General features: G+C 37.8%; 1 protein-coding gene across 1 annotated transcript in view; it reads right to left on the bottom strand.

Moving 5' to 3' along the window:
• Nucleotides 1-20,126, bottom strand: part of LOC114025680 — a 176,953-nt gene that overhangs the window by 35,529 nt on the left and 121,298 nt on the right. The window contains exon 11 of the mRNA XM_027839150.1: nt 11,158-11,347. Coding sequence (XP_027694951.1) covers nt 11,158-11,347 — 190 coding nt within the window. The remainder of the gene's footprint in view (nt 1-11,157; nt 11,348-20,126) is intronic.

Genomic DNA, 20,126 nt, shown 5'->3' with positions numbered 1-20,126 from the left:
GTGTCATGTAGTCTAACCTCTTCGTTTTACAAATGAGGAAAGTGAAACCCAAAAAAGGAAAGGGATTTGTCCAAGATCTCTCAGTTTATAATCTGGAGAGCTGAGATTCAAACTAGGCCCTCTGGTTAGAGATCCGATGCACTTTCAACTTGCTGGGCAACTAAACACTCCAACTACGCCATTTCTTAGGGAAGAGACACAGGAAGTCTTCTAGCACCTCTCTTACTAGCATGTTCATGTTTGATCTGGTCAGTCAGGAAGACAGGAATGGAGTCATAATAAGGGGTTAAATAAGCTTACTTTAGTCTAGTCTTCTCAAAGGGAGTTTGCTGATAATGGGAGCCCCTACTCCTACAGCATTCTCTAACAACCCTTCTTGCAGGGGCCGGTGTGAAGGGTGTGGGCAATAACCCCTCCATCTTAATGGGGTCAATCGAGACAAGCACAACTTGTGCATTCCCCTAAACCCCCTCAAGCCTCAATGGGGCCCCCCTCCCAAGCCTTGATGGGGGCTGATCAAGGCATGAACAGCATTCCAGTTTGTTCATTCACCCCTAAGGGGATCCCTACTCACTGACCAGTGCCCACCTGCTTTATAGGGCAACAGACAAAGAAAGTATATTGCCAGCAATAGTCTCACAATAGTCTCACCCCTATATCCACTGTGACTGTGCAATAGAAACTATTTTGAATTATTATTGCGAGAATTCATATCTAACACCTAGGAAGTAGAGATTGTTATGGCTATGGATCTTGGGAAGAAAACTCTAAGAATAACAGAAAATCCACTTTATACACACTAAAATTTGCCTTCCTTACACAACTATACTACACTTCCTCCCTAGCACAGATCACCCTTTGATGGATCGGTAATTTTGTCCATGTGGATGCTCCCTCTATTGATGCGGATCACTGTCACGGAACAACAGAATCTCAGAGATCATAAGGTCCTACATTTGGAATTGGAAGGGACCTCTCTGATCATCTATGTTGGTACATCAGCCGCCATGACCCTCACGGTGGTCTTCTTACTCATCTAATCATGAGCCCTACAAAAGGAAATAATCACACATGCTATGACAACATGGAGCAAACACAGTCTTGGAAGCATTAAGAAATCACTTTATAAGATATCTTAAGTAGTGAAAAACACTTAAAGAATGGGAAAAAATCATGGATGACATTAATGTCCAAAAAAGGCAACCAAGAGAACATTAATAACTAATGATTATAAACTTACTTTCTCCTCTTTATAAAATATGAGAATAACCCACATCCATAATGAGCAACTCCCCAATGAAAGTAAGAGAAAGAGATAGGCAGGCTTTTGTAAAAATGCAAGTTATTATAGGCAGCAACCTACATTTAACTAGTTTAGCAAAACCTAACGTAACTAGTTTAGCTAGTTGCACATCAACAGAGTCAGATAGCATATCCACTTTTCCACACCCATGGTCTCATTTCACTCCAAAGAAGGAAGCAAGGAATATTTTCTCAACTCTTCTCCAGGGATGAACTTGGTCATTATAATTACACCACATTCAGATTTGTTTTGTTCCTTCCATTTACATTATTATAGTCATTATCTGTGATTTCATCTGTGTGGCTACTCCTCTAATGATGGGGTTTACGATCATGGCACTATGAAATCTTAGAAATCATAGAGTCATATATGTAGAATTGAAAGGAGGATCAGAGATTATCTAATCTAACACCCTGTTCCCAACACACACATACACACAATCTCATCTTGTACAGTTTTTATTTGTGTCTTTCTATAAAGTATGCATAGAGAAGCCACTAAAAGGGGAAGGCAGGAAGAGGAATAAGCATTTACTAATGCTAACTATGAGCCAAGCACTGTGCTAAATACTTTACAAATATCTTATTTGATCCTCACAACAACCCTGTGAGGTAGGTGCTATTATCATCCCCATTTTACAGTGATGTAAACTGAGGCATAAAGATATTAAGTGACTTGCTGGAGTCACACAGCTAGTAAATTTGAACTAAGATCTTCCTGACCCCAAGCCCAGTGTTCTATCCACCACTCCCTAGCTGCCTCTAAAACCACTAACAGTCTTCTTCTGATTCTTTTAATATATCCAAGAGTACCAATGTAGCCCATATTTCCACAGTGTAGCTGGCCCAGAAATTCTTCCCAACTTCATTTCTTCCTACATGGTTATTAGCACAGCAGGAAATGGGGTGTTAAGGTCCAAATGTGGTGTTTCTGTTGCTCATTAATAGCATGGATTATTACGGAAACATTGCCATATTTGTACCATGTTACGTCTATTTGTTGTTGCCCTGACTGCTTGATCCAAAGACGATTGGACTGGAATGTATATCTTTCCCTTGAGCTTACTGTCAAGTTTTCTTTTGACTTGATTTCATTCCCACTGATTTTTGATGTTTTAAAAGGTGATATTGCTCATAATCTCTCAAATAGTAATCAAGTGTTCATTAGTAAAGACAGTTTTGGGCTCTTTTGGCCTCTAAATTGTGGTATTGATGGGGTACGGGCCCAAGCTGAGCCCTTTGCCCCTCCCCCCAGAAAGAATTTGGGTCCCATTTATCTAGAAAACCCTAGGAAACCCTTGAACTGTCCTTGAATTCTCTTACTTGATCAAAGAAGTCTCTTGCCTTTGCCTGAGGCTATAGTCCTATCAACTGGCCTTTCACTATCCCATTGGTCCAATCTCCCAATTCTCTGTTACCCTTAACCTTAACAGATGGACCCCCCCCCCCCCCCCCGCCACTTCCCACCCTTGATCCTATCAGCCCCATTCTACCTCCCAGTCACTCCCATCAAGATCCTCCCTAGACCCCTCCTCCAGTCGCCCCAAACCACTTGGCCACTCCTAGATCCCTCCCACAGTCTTACTGTATATAAGGTCCATCTGGCCTCCATTAAGGTGCTCAGATTCTTTAAGAGTCTAGCCAAGGGCTCTGATTCTTAAAACCTGGCCTGCTTTCATTAGCAATACAAATGCTTAGATTCCTTAAGATTCTGGCCAATATGGCAGATTATTTAAATCTCATCGACCCTAATCAATCTTTTAATAAATGTTGTCTTTGGCTGAAAGAAGGCTTGGGTCGAATTCATTTGGGCATGACCCGCATGTCATGGTTTTGGGGTTCCAGCCCCCCTCAGCCCCTAAACCTTAACAGTATCTAACAATTGTTCAGTTTTTGCAGAAAATGGTGAAACTCAAGGTCAACATCTATTTTTTTTCTTTCTTTTCCACTTTTTGTAAGTTGGAGCTCTTTTAAAAGAGTCCAGTTAGTGTTGATGCACTCATTTTAACCTTCCATTTGATGTTCATTTCGACCTTTCCTCCTACTATTTGATGGTCTGACTGCATAGAGTGGATTATATGACTCACATATTAGTCATTTTATTTTTGGGGTGATGTTTAGTCTTACTATGTCCAGCAAATTCCGGCCATCTGCTAGAAAGAAAAAATATCTAACACTCGAGATTTTGAAACACTTGACATGTAAGAGGCAGGATGGCACAGGACTTAGAGTGAAAAAGATCTGGGATTGAATACCACTTAAGACACTAGCTCAGTTACTTTGGACAAGTCACTTGATCTTTCTTATCCTCAAGTTTTCTCATCTGTTAAATGGGAATAATGCCTGTAGCAACTTCCTCACAGGGTTGTTGAGAGTACCAAATGAAATAATAGATGCAAATCTCTTTTCAAATTTTAAAGCAATAAGTAAAGGTGGTTATTATTATAAGCTTCATTTGTTTCTCAACACATCTTTTGGGATGGGGTATTCTCCCTTGCACCCAGAGTCACTGAGTACTAAAGCATATAGTGACATGGTTTGGAGGGTTTTGTCAAATTGTTCATAGAATTTCTTTATCTTCTCATACTATCCAATAGATGTTACTGCATAAAGTACATGGTGGTCTTTCTGCTTATCTCATCATAAGCTCTCCAAAAGGAGACAATTTTGGATTCTGTAACATGATGAAGCCAACGCAATCTTTCAAGCATTTAAGGGACTACTTTATAAGATAGCAGAAGACACTGAAAGAATGGGGAAAGGTGGAATCATGAATAATATCAATACCCAAAAAGGGCAATTGAGATATTAAAACATTAATATATGTGTGTGCATATGTAACCCAAATCCTGAAGCCCATTCACATGGGACTCTTTCCTCATTTACGAAGATCAATGCCCCAAGTCTGTGTGAGAAGCAGAGCAGAGTTGGTAAGAGTGAAAGAGACAAGAGATTTGTTCTTGTTCCTACTCAAGTATCTGGCTTTGACATCCTACTTTTCTTCTTGGCAGGAAATAAAGTCTTCCTTAAAGAAGAGTGAGGGAGAAGAAGAGATGTCTATTCTTCCTCTCTACAAGTCACATAATGATACTCCCATGCTATATATGGAAGACAGATTTACTTTACACATTTACTTTCGCTTTATAAAAATTTTATGAGAATGACCTACATGCACATTAAAGTGACTTCTCAATGAAACCAGGGGAAGGAAACAGGCCAGCTTTTGCAAAAATATAAATCATAATAGATATCAAGCCGTACTTCTTAATTAGTTCAGCAAAACTGACTGACATCACAGAGTCTGAGAGTACATCACTGTTACACACTCATAGTCTTCTTTCACTGCAAAGAAGTGAATGAGGTACAACTTTTCAACTCTTCTCCAGGGATACGCTTGGTCATTATAATTAGGACAGTCAATTCTCATCATTCACAGTAGTTATGTTTTATAAAATTACTGTGGACACTGAATTAGTGAATACTAAACCATTGCTTCTTTGGAAAATTTAAGGTTAGGTTCCTGTGAGTTTCTGGCTGCAATATTTCCTTTCTAGAACAACCCCACATGCAAATCAGTAAATATCCTTTTCCTTTTTATGGATGTACCATACTGTTGATTCATTAACATTGAACTTACAGCCAACAGCGCTATAACTCATGCTTGAATGAAGCTCATCTAACACGTATTTTCTCTGTGAAGCCTTCCTACACATATGAACACTACATAGCATTTTAGCAGTCCTATTCTCTGATTAGGATGCCAATTGAACATGCTTCAAGAGGGCATCCCACTAGTTATGATTGCCCAGTTGTAGCACCCTATTATTTACTCCACCATTATAAATGAGATATTTTCACAAGAGGTACTCAACACCATTCTTATAAATTCACATTGACTATAAGCAAACACACCCAGAATTACAGAGAAATAAAATCACTGTGGCTGGGCTGTTTGGTGTTTCGAATAAAAAGACATTAAGGGTTAAGGCAGATATCTTTTCAGAAGTTTGAGTCTGTGAAAGATTTCCCCAAACATATCTAATTACAGCATCAAGTGAGCTGAGGGCAGACTGTCAGCCTTTAATGGAGAATTCGTCTCAGGGAAGCAACATTTTGATTAAAGAAAGCCAAAAGTATTTTTCTTCTTTCATTACTTCACTCTGCACTGTGGATAGAACAAGAGTACCTCAGAGCCCAGGGGGGCGTTAGTGAAACGGAAAACCAAGCTTATTAAAAATATTAATTCAACTGCATACGTCAGAGAGCCCTTTCACTTGCTTCTACAGAGGTCTCTGTCTGCCCACAGAGTAAAAACATTATAATCAATCAATGTAACAAAAGTTATGAGCATCCTATCATGAGAATGTATTGTCAGCCAGAAGACTTTAACATACCAAATTTTACATCAAGATACAAAATAACAATGTTATGATCAACCAAGAGGACTAGCTTCGGAATCAGGAGAGCTGGGTTCTAAAGACCTAGCCCTGATTCAGTAAGCATTTACTAAGCACCTACTATGTGTCAAGCCCTGTGGTAAGCACTGGAGGTTTGTAAACGCAAAGAATACAAGAATCTCTTGAGACCACTAGCAAGTTCTTAATTTCTCTGGACTTTGAATTCCTCATCTGTAAAATGAAGTGCTGTATTAAGTGATCTCCAAGACCCTTTGCTCCTTCTCAGTACAAATATAAATATAGCTAGGTCCCAATTAGTGTGAATGAGAAATGCCATGAAGTGGTTGAATTATTGGAATTTGCACTATTTTAAGTTACAATCATATGTAAAACATAGTCATTGGTTCCAACCCAATGGAAATATGCAACAACTTTTAAAAAACAAGCTTTTGATCTGTTTGTTAATGAATAGCAAAGGTTAAGGAAAATACATTTCTGATTCAAGTTTAATACAAAGTAATAGAGCAGAGAAAGCAAAATTAAAAAAAAACTTTAAAAAAATCAAATATCATAGCTAAAGATAAGCCTACACCGACAATATAACGAAAATTCATTATTGTTCTTTAAAATATTGTCAAGTGTAGATTGAACTCTTTCTTTAAATCTTTTGTACATTGCTGTATGCAGAAAGCTTTATTCATGTCTCAGCAAATTTGCATGTTCACATTCTCACACAATGAAACAAGTGTAGTTGAATGACCTGAGGCATTATCTAAAATCAGTAATGCTTTAAATGTGGTATTGTTGTCCTGGCAATATTTCTCGACAGCTAGGCTAAAACAACTTGAAAAATAGGTCTTCAGAAACAGCTTTAGTCATCCATGTTCTCTTATTTAACCACCAAATAATAAGAAGCCATCGATAGTTGTAGCCTCTCAGAGCCCAAGGATTTTGAAACCGACAAATAAACATTGGCTTTTATTTAAAATCTTTTCTGCATTACCTCCCAATTAAATCCAGGTTGACATTTTTTTCCTTTCTTAGAAATATAAGTTCTGGAATTCATACTTTTCCAAAATAAGCCTTTGTTCACATAAAAAAAATTTGTTGATTAGTATGCATACTTTATTTGATTATTGTCTTCAAAACATGAGAATAATTTAGCTGCTGTGTCTTCATCTGCCCTGGCCACTTCTATGGTAATTTTAACATTATGCAACTGAACTCAATTTTTTAAAGCCATCAAGCTAACCAATGCTACAGTAAAAGTTTCTTCACTATTCATTTCCATTTTCTTTCACTATCTTAAATAAACCTGAAGCCTTTATCCAAATGGGTGCTCTAAGAGGAATGCATTTTTTATTGCAATTTTCAATCTCTACAGCTAAAAAATGCTTCATTTCTATCACTGGAACAATTCTACTCCTTGTAGGTTGCAAATCACAAAAAGCCAAGACAGCTTTTTTCTTCAATTTCACCAACATGTTTTATAATATTCTGTCCTGTAGATTCAGGGACTCCAACATCTTGTCCTATTTAGAGTTACTATGACCGCTTTCCTGCCGTTCAATTACATCAGATTTTTGTTCTGATGTAATAACCATCCTCTTTTTTCCCACACTGGAATGTATCCAGGTGAAACATTCTTCCTTCTGTCCTCTTTTTAAAGGTTTCTTTTTTTTTTAAATAACACAGCTGGTGGTAATATGGTACACAGCAGCACCTCATGTTCATTTGTGATGATAGAAAATCACAGACTTACAATGAGATGGTATGTCAAAAACCTCAACCAAGGCAGAGTATAGTTGCATTTTAGCTCACCTTAAATGCGATGTGGTATCATTTTATCATTTATACTAAATCATATTTCACATTATTCTAACACACATTAATCACAGCCTAGAAATTAATTCTCAACCAAGACTGAAATAATCTGGACTTTGGTCCAAAAATAAAGAGGATATATTTTGCTCCTTTCCAACATTCTATAGGGGTGATGGTGGTCACTTTCAGTTATGTCGATGTGTTTTATTTTCACATTATGTATATTTGCAAATTGATTCCATTTTGTAAGAGATGTGCTGTAACAAAGTAAAACAGCTAATGAAAAATAATAATAGTGACCTCATCTGAAAATGCATGCAACATGCCTCACCTCTTTATTTTTTTAAAAAATTAACAGAAATCTATTTTCTCTCCCACACACAAAGAAGGAAAAAAAAAACTTTCTTATAAGAAATATGCATAGTTAAACAAAACAAATTTCCTCAATGCCTGTACACAGAAATACATACGTCTCTTTCTACACCCCAAATCCATCACTTCTCTGTAACGAACAGCATGTTTTCATCACTGATCCTCTGGAGTCATGAATGGAGTCACTGAATTTTTTCAACATTCTATGTTCTACACCTCACTGGTTCTTGATGATACAAACATGCCCTCCACTGCTATAAATCATGACCAACGCTTGCCTTCTGATACTTTGTGATTCTTATCCATGTCCTTCATAAATCCTCTACAGAGGATCTGAACAAAGTATGGAAGACCTTTATTTAATTTATTTGATATTTTATTGATGCCACTACAATATTCAGATTGTCTATCTTCAAATATTTTTGTCACCACACGGTATGGACCTTGAATGCATGATGGGCAACAGGAAGCTGGGGGTGAGGGAGAATAACAGAAGAGAGAAAAAAAGGCCCTTCTACCATCATTCATAGCCTGCTTCATGAATGGCTCGATTCCTTTTCTAGTGATACATTTTCTGAACAATCTTTTACACCAATTAGTATCATAGAATAATGGATTTAGAACTAGAAAAGATCTTGGATGTATATCATCCATTATAGCCTTCTAATGTTACAGACGTGGAAAATGAGGCCCAGAGAGATTAAGCGACTTTTCCAGAGGCAACTAACAGCAGCGGATAAAATGCTGGGCCTGGAGTTAGGAATACCTGAGTTCAAATTCAGCCTCAGACATTTACAAGCTATGTGACCATGGACAAGTCACTTAACCTCTTTTTGACTCAGTTTACTCAACTGTAAAATAGGAATAATAATAGTACCTATTGTTGCAAAGATCAGATGAGATAATGTGTAAAAGCACTTAGCACAGTGCCTGGCACATAGTAGGCACTACATAAATAATTATTCTCTTCCCCATTTGTGGACCCAGAAGGTCCCACAGGTGGAGTCAGGATTTGAACCCAGCCTCTCTGACTCTAGATCCAACACTTTCTACCATGCCACACTGCCCCCTAATTCGTATGTAGGTCATAATTGATGATGTGTGAGCAGCCACTGTGTGTCTTTCCACTGCCAGCTGTATGACCTACTATCTGTATTCTTCTCTGACTGCAGGGCTCCATAATTTGCAGCCTTACAACACTCTTTGGAAGAATAATTGTGTTGAAGAAAGATGAGCAATCGTTCATTTTGCTATTTGCAGTAGCAAAAGCTAACAGCAGTTTTAGGAGTCATTGAAAACACTGCACAATTTCCCAAGTGTGGTTTGAGCCAGCTCTCTACTTCCTCTTCAATTCAGGGTCCATTCCATTGTCTACTTGTATTTCCTAAGGCATATGGACCGAGAGACTTACTCAGTGGGTATAAGGCACCCAGATGGCTCTGTAGGTAGAGTGCTGGACTTTGAGACAGGAAGACCTTGCTTCAGACACTTACTAGCTCTGTGACCCTGAGCAAGTCACTTAACCTCCCTCAGCTTCAGGTTTTTTTTATCTGTAAAATGGGAATAATAATAGTATCTACTTCACTGGGTTGTCATGAGGATCAAATGAGAAGGTACTCATAAAATGCAATACAAATGCTAGTTGTTGCTAACCCAGGAAATAAATTTTTTAATTTTTCCCATTATGAATTTGATAAATGTCAACAAACAAAAACATTTTCCTTCATAAGGAATAAAAAAGAGGTCTGCATATAAAATTGTGAATCTTTACTACATTTATTTATATTTGTGTATGAATATGCATATGCATATATATGTGTGTATACACACATACACATATATATAAATTATACATGGTAGTTCTAACAGTGCTCTCTGCTTGTCTATTTCCTTCTGAACTTCCTTCTCTCTTCTGTTTATTTTTAGTGATTTATTGATAAGCTTTTCTTTTTTTCTTCCTCTTTTTTTATAAGTATCAATACCTTCCAGTTCTCCCAACTGACCCGTGCAAAAAGCCCCTCAGTTATAACAAATAAGTATCATTACACAAAATAAAGTCACAACCGGCTATATTTGAAGATATATACATATATATATATATATACATGTGTGTGTCTGTGTGTGTATGTATATGTGTGTATATGTGTGTGTGTGTACATAAATTCTGCACCTCTAGACCATCATCTCTATGCCAAGTGGTGGGAAACACGATGCATTATCAGTCTGCAAGAGTTGTGACTGTTCAGGCAATATACACTCTTCAATCTACTTGGCTTTTCCTATATGTATTGCTATGGTCAATCCCTTTGGATTGGCAAAGTGAGCTCACTGAGATCTTCTTCAAAGCATCCTACCCCAATGTCACATATTGACATGAAGGTAACCCTAGCCTTTCAAAAACCAAGCCAATGGAATCTACAGGTTCTATCCAGCTGGAAAGGCTTCCAATAGTCTCAGGCTTTGCATTCCAAAAACCAGCCACGTTAAGTGTAGAGATATTTATGCCAAGCAGGTTAGCTCCTATGTGATGAATCCTTTTACCACTGCAAAGGGATAACAATCCAAAATGACCTTCCATCCTATGTGACCTCTTTCTTCTTCTTCCCTTGTAGTGGTAGGAAAAGGGATAGAGGATGCTAAAGATCTATACTCAATGATCAATAAAAATTAACTTGTCATTATTTTATCAACATATTTACCAATTCTATTCAGCAGATAAGGGCCATTTGCACATATAGAAAGTTAATTTCCATTTCTATTATACTAAATAGCCCCAGAGATTGCTTATATATGAATTTATTCATAAAAATCACTACAAGTGAAGCAGGAAGTCTAACTATTAGTTGACTCCTATCCCCTACCTCCCAATTAACTTGCTGTATTTTTTTGGAGAACTCACTTTGCTTCTTCAACTTTTAAATGTTTTATCTGTTAAATCTAGAAATCTAGCTACCTCACTGGATAGTCATGAGGGATAATAAAGTAATACATTTCATTTTCTCCTACTTTGTATGCAATTTTCAACACTCTTGGATTACATGGAAACAAGAGTTTATATATAAAATAGCTATACAAACATTCATTATGTTTCATTTTAGCATACTTTTACACCCTCAAAATTATGAATCATGTATTTCCAGATACATGGGGGAAATTTGACAGTTTGATGTATTATAATAACATTTTTAGGATCCTGAAAAAAGAGACAAGATAAAGGCAAGACACTGTCAGAAAACTTAAATTCATATTGAAGAATCCTTACCATTTCAAGACCTGTCACATTAAGAGTAGTTACTTTTTTCAAATTCCCCAGTATCTTGGCAAAGCAAACATCAGTGATCTTGGGCACTCTTCCGATATTCAAGGTCAGCAGATGAGGGCAGGACAACGCCAAACAGCCCATACACCTGGCTGTGAGAGCGTGACAGCCAAACACTTCTAGTTTATTGAGGCTGAAGGAGGAAAAAAGGAGTTAATGACCCTTAAAGGCCCAACTCACACACACACACACACACACACACACACACACACACACACAGAGCATTTGGCTAACAGTTACCTACCTGTGCATCGTTTCCATTTTTTCTTTGGGGAAAGTCACTATTTCAACAGGATTTTCAAGAAGCAAGTAAATAGGCTTGGATAACATGAGGTGAGATTACAAAGACATCAGCAGATGAATAAAACCTACCAAACAGTCACTCGATGACATCTAAAGTCATTTTACTTTACAGTAAAAACGGTATTTGAGTATACTACTGTATATGATATTTATCCAATAAGCAGAGCTCAAATAATGCTAGTTTTATGCCCCCAAGTCTCACATTCTATTCCAAACCAATGGGGCATACAAGAATGTGGCCCCTGAGGATCACCTCAGGGACAAATAAAGCTGTCAGTTTTAAAGCATCCGTGCTTATGAACATCAGATTACATATACTGTATGAACTGATGTACAGAAGAGTCTATGCTTCAGATAGTGCTGGTGGTCTCATGTGTTTTCAAAGTGTTATCTGGATATAGAGGTCAGCACAAAACTCCATGATTAGGAAGAAAGCAGATAATCACTTGATTTCTGGCTGATCCCTGTCTGGCAAGGCTCCAGGGTCCCCAGATAGTCCAGAGGGAACAACAAAACCCCCATAAGCACCCTCTTGTATTGATTTCTAGGTAGGTTCCTAAGACTCCAGAAGTATCAGTCCTGCCATCTCTGGTCTTCTGTTTTTGTTTGTTTGTTGTTTTGTTTTGTTTTGGTGAGACAACCAGGGTTAAGTGACTTGCCCAGAGTCCCACAGCTAGTGAATGTTATGTATCTGAGGCCGGATTTGAATTCAGGTTCTCCCAACTCCATGGACTGTGCTCTATCCAATGTGCCACATGCCATCTCTGTTTTTAAGGAAAGTTCATTAGAGCAGGATTAGGCAATATGTGTTAACTGGTGCAGTCAAGGATGAGTCAGCACCAGGTGTAGGCATTTAAGAGTCCAAGGCATTCTTCCTTCTTTGGTCCAGCCTGTGCACTTGAACTGTGGTTAATAAACTCCTTTTATACCATCTTGATTCTGAAAGTCTTATTTCCAGGCATTAGATCACAGATTTTCAGAATTGAAAGGAATCTAGAAAGATCATTGAACTCAATCCCAACCAGAAGCATGAACTTTCACCTAAACACATACACAATCCTATTTGCTGTATCAGTTTCCTATTGGGTTTTGATCTCTCTGCTTTCTCCCCCAGCCTTCAAACCTAACCCCTCTCCCATTCTGACTCTGATTAGCCCTGTCAGAGACAAGAGGGTGGAAGGAGGGGAGGGAGAAGCTGGCTTTTCTTCTGTTATGTTTTTTCCTCCCTCTGGCTCCTAACTTGATGATAGAACATTTGAATGAGTGCCAGTTCATTAATAATTCCTTACTGACTGACCTACTGACTTGTTGATTAATACTGGCTTGTGATGTACCTTTTGGTATGTGATGTACCTTTTGAAAAAGTGAAATCCAAGTTTGCTACCAACACCTTAATGTTAAAGTGTCCCAAATGACACAAAGAGGGGGTGCCTGCCTCCTGCCTGCTCTCTCCCTACCTGCTTTCACTTTGGGAGGAGTCCTTCCCCTGCCCTGCTCCTGATTCTGACTTCTTATATTACTAACCTAGACTCCCAGAATCTCAGAGCTGAAGGGACCCCAAAGAGAATCTAATCCACCTCCTCATGGGAAGGATGGAGAAAGGTTAAAGAAAAGGAATTTTCCAGAGCCAATAGTCATGGTCAGAGAGGATTAAAAGTCCAATTCTGCCTCTGTAAATATATGGCACTTTGGCTTGCTAATACTTTGCTCTTAACTATCTACTAAAGTTTTGCTTTTATCTCTGTGAGTTTCTTCAGTTGTATTAGGACTTTGTACCTTGCCCAAGAAAAGATGAGAAGAGGAGAATCTAGGCACCAACCAAGTCAGATGAGAAAGGAAGATGGTGTGGGCAGATAAGGCATCATCTGAGCCCATCTGAAGTGCAGACCTATTATGTAATAAAAAAAAAACTGTATGGAAAGTGGGCTGGGATGTGAGACAACATGGCTTCTTAAGCCTGCACGACCCACTAAACATCATTGTGTCCTTGGAAACTTCATTAGTGAAAGGAGATGATTCAAAAAAGTTAAGTGATTTGCCCAGGGTCACATAACTATTAAGTGCCTGAAGCAATATTTGAACTCAGGTCTTCTGACTCAAAATCTAAGACGCTACCCATTCACACCGTTTTTTCTTATTCGTTTTAATCTTTGTTACAAGAAAAAATTCACTGGATAGGGGGTGGGCATAATTAGAAATAAATTTGATGTAAAAAGAAGTATCAGTGAAACTTTAAATTGTTTTAAAAGTTTAATTTGAAAAAAAAATAATTTGAGGATTAGTTGTGAGTCGTCTTCCCCCATCCCACCTAGATCATTTTATTCTGAAAAGCAACTCAAGACAAAGAGCCTTGATATTTGGCAAGCAAAAATGGTTCCATTCATCCCTCAAAATTTGCAATACTGCTACCTGACTTCCTTCTTTCCGCTGCTTCCCATATCACAGGGCTAAGAGAACACAAACATCCGCCTGAAGCAATTACATTCAAAGTTCCCCCAGGAGATGGCCCCTCTATTTGACATTGTCACACACTTTGGGAAGGATAAATTTTTAAAACTTCATCATCTTGGCAAGTTAGGAAGTTGTAGAAAAACATTAAAGTGAGATTGAGAAGCTAAGGTCCCCAGAAGCGAAATGTCACACAGCAGGGGCTATTGGAAGGATGATATGTTATATACAAAAATCCAGTCTCTACTATGCAGCATTTATTATTCATTCCATGGCATCCAATTCCATACTCAGCCAGTTCTGCCTCCGGTTTCACTAAGACTACTAAAAGGCCGGAATCTTTTCACAGGGGTCAAATGTCTCCAAGTTGAAATTAATTTCTGTAAGCCAAATACCTAACAAAACTCACTTATGGTGTGAAGCTAAATTTTTAATGGTAAAAAACTGAATAAACATGTTGTGTGACGGTTTCAAAACAAGAGCCCCAACCCAATTACAGGATTTCCCTAGACAGGTGCAAAATCTTGAATTTCATCCTTCCATTCCCAAGAGACTTTCAGTTTTTCTTGGACAGCACTGACAGTTGCTTAATTGGAAAGGCTGAAATTTCTTATGAACCACAGGAGAGCATGGCGATTCCAACTGTGTCAAGCAGACATAAGGGGGAAAGCACCTTAACTCTAGACAGAGATATCCTGGCATCAAAGTTTTCCCATAGGAGAGACTTGGAACTATCTTGGTCTTAAGGAAACCATTCAATCTCTTTTTATCAACATGCAACTGATGAATTTGTGATACTTTTATATTTAAAAGTATAAATTATATTTAATTTTATGTTTATATAAAACATATAATTTGTATAAATATGCTTTATATTTATATAAATTACATTTAATTTTTTAAATTCTACTTAAAAGTATAAAAATATGATCAATTTCTCACTTAGGAAAACTGTTTTTCTCCCAAGTTCTTTTTCTCCCAAGCTCATCATCCCATTTCAGAGAAACAGATAACCAAAGCAAAACAAAAAAAAATGTATAATTATTGTTCTGAGCAAGTCAACAAAGAAAAGACAGGCGTAAGCAACCCTGAGAGTCCAATCTTCATTCCTTTGTGAGACCACTGAAAGATACAACATGGAACATTTAATGCATGCTCTGCAGTAAGAGGAAATCACACCAGAAAGAATACACTTATTAAATGCTCCATAGAACTACCCCCAATAGGTGATCAATGTTGATTTTTAATACTTCAAATACAGTATGAACCTATAAAAACAGCAATGCCGTCAGATTAGAAGAACACTTGAAATCACTGGGTAAAACAGATGACCACATATATATTGATCTTTTCTCTCTTCCCACTGGAAACATAAGATCTCTATAATATATCCTGCAAGGTTACTGGCGATGTTCTTGGAAAACAACTATGCATTTGCTAGATTATTCTTTGGAATAGTACTCTTAGTAGACTTTCTACTTTCATTTATTTTAACTCCATATACTTATTATGGCCTCTAGATAAGTGTGAATTTCTTATCAACCTTCACCATAAAATGTTTAAAAGCCCAAACTCATCACAAAGTAGTCAAAAGGTATAAAATATATCACAAAGAGTCTCATGAATGGAAAGGATCTCTGAGGTCATCCTGTCCAACCCATAACTCTCTTAGAATTTCTATCTAGCCACACTTCCCCCTTCCCGCAATTATGTGGTTGATTCTCTGAGCCCAAAGACTATAAATTTATTTATCCTCATTGATTCTCATCTTATTAAGTATATCATTCTAATGTGCCCAAAACATTCTGGATCCTATCATCTAACATGTTAGCTATCCTTTACAGCTTTGCCAGCTGTAAACTTGATATACTTGATAACTTCATTGAAGGTATTAGTAAAAATATTTAGCATTTTTATTATATATTTATTGGTATTTATTAAGTATTAAGTGTTAATTAAATATTAAATTAGTATTTATTAAATACTTATTAGTAAAAATAGAGGGCCAAGAACATTACTAGGGCTCTCCATTAGAAAATTCCCTCCAAGATGATATTGACCTACTAATTACCAGTTCTGAACACACTTAAGGACTATTACCTAGCCTAAATCTCCCATCAGGAAACGTTTCATACATAAAGAGACCCTTAAGCCAAAATCTGAAGGAGAGATGGGTTTCAAAGAAATAGAGGCAAGGAGGGAGTGAATTTCAGCCACTGTGAACAGCCAATGCAAAGGCTCAGAAATGGGAGATTGAATTTTGTGAGGAACAAAAAGAAGTCCAGTTTGGGCGGAATAAAGCATGTGTAATAACACTGGAAAGTTAGGTTGGAGACAGATTGTAAGATGAGGTGGGGTGGAGTGGGGAGGTAGGAAGGGAGGAAGGAGCCACCATGTATTAAGTTTCTGCTATTTGCAAGGTATTACGCTAAGTGCTTTACAAATATTATCTCACTGATTATAAAAACAACTGTGGGAGATAACTCCATTTTACAGGTGAGAAAACTGAGATAGAGTGCTTAAGTGACTCACTCCGGGTAACATAGCTTTTAAGTGTTTGAGTCTGGATTGGAATTCCAATCTTCCTGACTCTAGGCCCAGTACTCTGATTCAATGTGCTACCTAGCTATAAAACACTTTTAAGTACCCAACAGAGGAGTTTATATTTGATTCTAGAGCTGGTAGTGAAGAATGGTGACATGGTTAGACTAGGAAAATCCCTTCAGCATGCTAAGTTCCTTGAGGCAGTCTTCATATAATATCATCTTTGGATCCCTGACCATTCTGGTTGCCTTTCAGTGGAAATTCTTGGTTTACCATGTGGTAAGGAAGGAACTATTCCTATAAAGTAGGAACTTAATACATCAGTGTAGATTGTACTCCATCCACCTCCTAGTAGATGAATCATAGGGTGTTTCTGAAGGACCATGAGGTTAAATGCCTTAACCAGGGTCACACAGCTATCAAGTGTCAGAAGTGGGATTTAATCCATGACTCAGGATAGAAGTACTAGAGGGATACTGGAAGAGATCTTCCTGATTCCAAGCCCTGTGCTTTATCCACTCTATCCCATTTACTCTCAGCCCATCAACATGTAACTAAAATAGAAATGAACAAAATGTTTCAGATGTTGTGTAAGGCAAGAAGAAGGGGAGTGGCACCTCTCAATTCATGGGTTCTAGGACTCTCTTAATGGTGCTTACTATCTCGTTACCTTTTATGACTTCCCTAGCATCAAATTAAGCCCAATCATATCAAATGCATCTAAGAATAAAACCAAAACATCTCTGGACTCGTCATAGTCCCTAACGGGCTAAATGAGCAAATGGAAGGAAAAAAGCAAATGACAAGGGAAAAAAAAAGAGCTAATTGTGAGAGACAGCATGGTACAATGGATAGAGAGCTGGCTTTGAATGCAGGCCGACCTGAGTTCAAGTCCTACTATGGACACTTACTGGCAATGTGATGATACACAAATTACCTAGCCTCTCTATGGTCTAGGACTCTAGGCAATTCTCTAAGGCTTTAAAGTTGCAAAAAAAGATGTTGACTTGCAGGGGTAGTGTGAATTCCCTAAAGGGAAATTACAGATGCAGACCAGGGCAATAGTTTCCTGAAAGAAGTCCGCTCTTGTAAAAGGCTTGGCAACTTGGGTGGTGAGGGGGAAGAGAAGACATCTGGGCCACTAGACACAGGAATATCACCACACAAAGGAGATATGCAGCATGTCCCAAAAGTTTTAGTGTGGTCTTAAAAGTCTTAAAGACTCTTGGGGCACTTCATGGCTATAGCTTAAAATTGATATAAGACTTTTTAAAGGTACTAAGGTATCATCTCTTAAGGTACCTGAAAAATAAGAATCCATCATGTTTGGGGAAAAAAATCACAGATGTAATTACCTCTAGAAAAAAAGGTAAGCAGGAAAACGTCAGTAACTGACCACCCAAATGTCTGTTTTCCATCTCTACACTATCTTTGCTTGCTTGTTTTTGTAGCCCCAGAGCTTAGAGCTTTGAACAGTACCACACACACATTAAGCACTTAATAAATTATTTTCCATTCATTCATTCAAGGAGATGAAAGGAACAAACATTTATTAAGCCCTTACTGTGTGCCAGGCACTGGGCTAAGATTCTCTCATTTGATCCTCAAAATAACCATGGGAAATAGATGTTACTTTATCCCCATTTTATAGTTGGGGAAACCAAGGCAGACAGAGGTTAATTGATTTGCCCAGAGTCACATAGCTATGAAGTGCCTGGGGTTGAATTTGAACTCAAGTCTTCCTGACTCCAATTCCCATACTTTATCCACTGTGCCATCTGGCAGCTCTAAACAACAGCCATCCATTTTGTTCAATGACCTTTTATATTGTTAATATCAAGCAAAACATAAGACAGGAAGACATATTATCACCACCTAGCTGCCTCTTGAATATTGTTGAGCAGCCTCAAGAATAATCTGTACACAGCATGCTTGATGAAGGTATGAGAAGTGAACAGGCAGGCTTTCACAAGGTCTAATGACTCTACCAAGGTCACCAGCAAATCTTCACCACCATACAGCTAGCTGAAAGGTGCAGAGAATATAAAAGCCCTCTCTACTTTTATTTTCCTATGAAAATGCTAACTTCTTACCCTGGCATTTAAGGCCTTTTAAAATCTGACTCCCATCTACCTTTTGAGATTTTTTAAAAATACCCATGCCTTTAATGAATTCTATATTCTAGCTAAAAAGTACTGGTCATTGCCCAAACTCAATACCCCACTCTTTGCATTCACAGAAGCCATTCTTGATGCCTAGAATATACTCCCTCATCATCTCAGTCACTCCGAAATTTTGAACACCTTCAAGGCCCAATTCCACTGCAACATCCTCTGTGAAGTCTTCCATGATCCCCCCGTTTCCTGATGCCACTTCTCTTTCTCAATTTATCCTGTGCTATAATTTACTAAATGATATATCTTACCCCCACTCCTAAAAGAATGTAAGATTCCCAGAGGCCACAGACTATTTTGTTTGTCTTTTTGTAATTCCCAGCTCCTGGATCAGAGTCTCGTGTATAGTAGGCAGTTAGCAATATTTTTGTTGAAATGACTATAAAAAAGGCATTCAATCCAGTAGTGAAAAATTCTGATTTAAAGGTTGTCCCTCCAATTAGGCATCCACGCATATGTTAATATCATATAAGATTCTTTGCAAGATATATAAATAGCATTTATATAGCCCTTGAAGGTTTGCAAAGTTCTTTCCATATGTTAATTCATTTAATCTTCACAATAAACTTGTAATTGGAGTGTTTATCATTGCTATTAAAATCCCCTACTTTATAGATGAGGAAACTAAGGCATTGGGAAGTTAAATGACTTGCTCAGGGTCACACAGCAAATTCATGTCTGGAATAGGATTTTAACTCAGGTCATTCTAATTCCAAGTCTCACATCCCATTCATTGCACCACCTGACTGCCCTAGAGAATAGAGATCACTTGGCTCAACATCTTTTTAATTATAAAAATCAAGAAAAAAATAAAACTGGGAGGCTTATGATCACCAAATATGTTTGCCCTGTCACAGCACATAATTCTATAAAGCACAGAGTTCAAGTTTGTCCTGTACATGGTGAGGTCATCTTTCTTTGCAGATAACACAGTTCTGATTACGTGAACATGAAGTCTCCTAAATGTGATCAATCCTCATTCCAAAAGTTCAGCCTCTGAACTCTGAAAATTAAATTGAAGGCCTATTGTCCAGAAAATGCTATGCTGCTGGATAGGCAGGCTACAGAAGTTGTTCATCAGTACAAGTGTCTTGAACAACATTACTTATGGAAAATGAACTGGCATCTTCCATATTCCACCTCCCACTTTTCAGTTTCCTTCTATGTGTTGTTTTCTCCTATTAGACTGTGAGCTCCTTGATGGCAGAGATTATATTTTTTGTCTGTGTATGTATCCCTAGTGGTTAGTAAGGTGCCTGGTACAATAGCAGGTACTTAATAAATGTTTATTGACTGTGGATAAAGGAAAAAAGAAAGAAGGAAAGAAAGAAAGAAAGAGAGAGAGAGAGAGGAAGGAAGGAAGGAAGGAAGGAAGGAAGGAAGGAAGGAAGGAAGAAAGAAAGAAAGAAAGAAAGAAAGAAAGAAAGAAAGAAAGAAAGAAAG

This window comes from Vombatus ursinus, unplaced genomic scaffold, assembly GCF_900497805.2.
Source record: "Vombatus ursinus unplaced genomic scaffold, bare-nosed wombat genome assembly UNPS02014832.1, whole genome shotgun sequence".
Classification (NCBI taxonomy): Eukaryota; Metazoa; Chordata; class Mammalia; order Diprotodontia; family Vombatidae; genus Vombatus; species Vombatus ursinus.
This window is presented reverse-complemented; position numbering and strand designations above follow the sequence as displayed.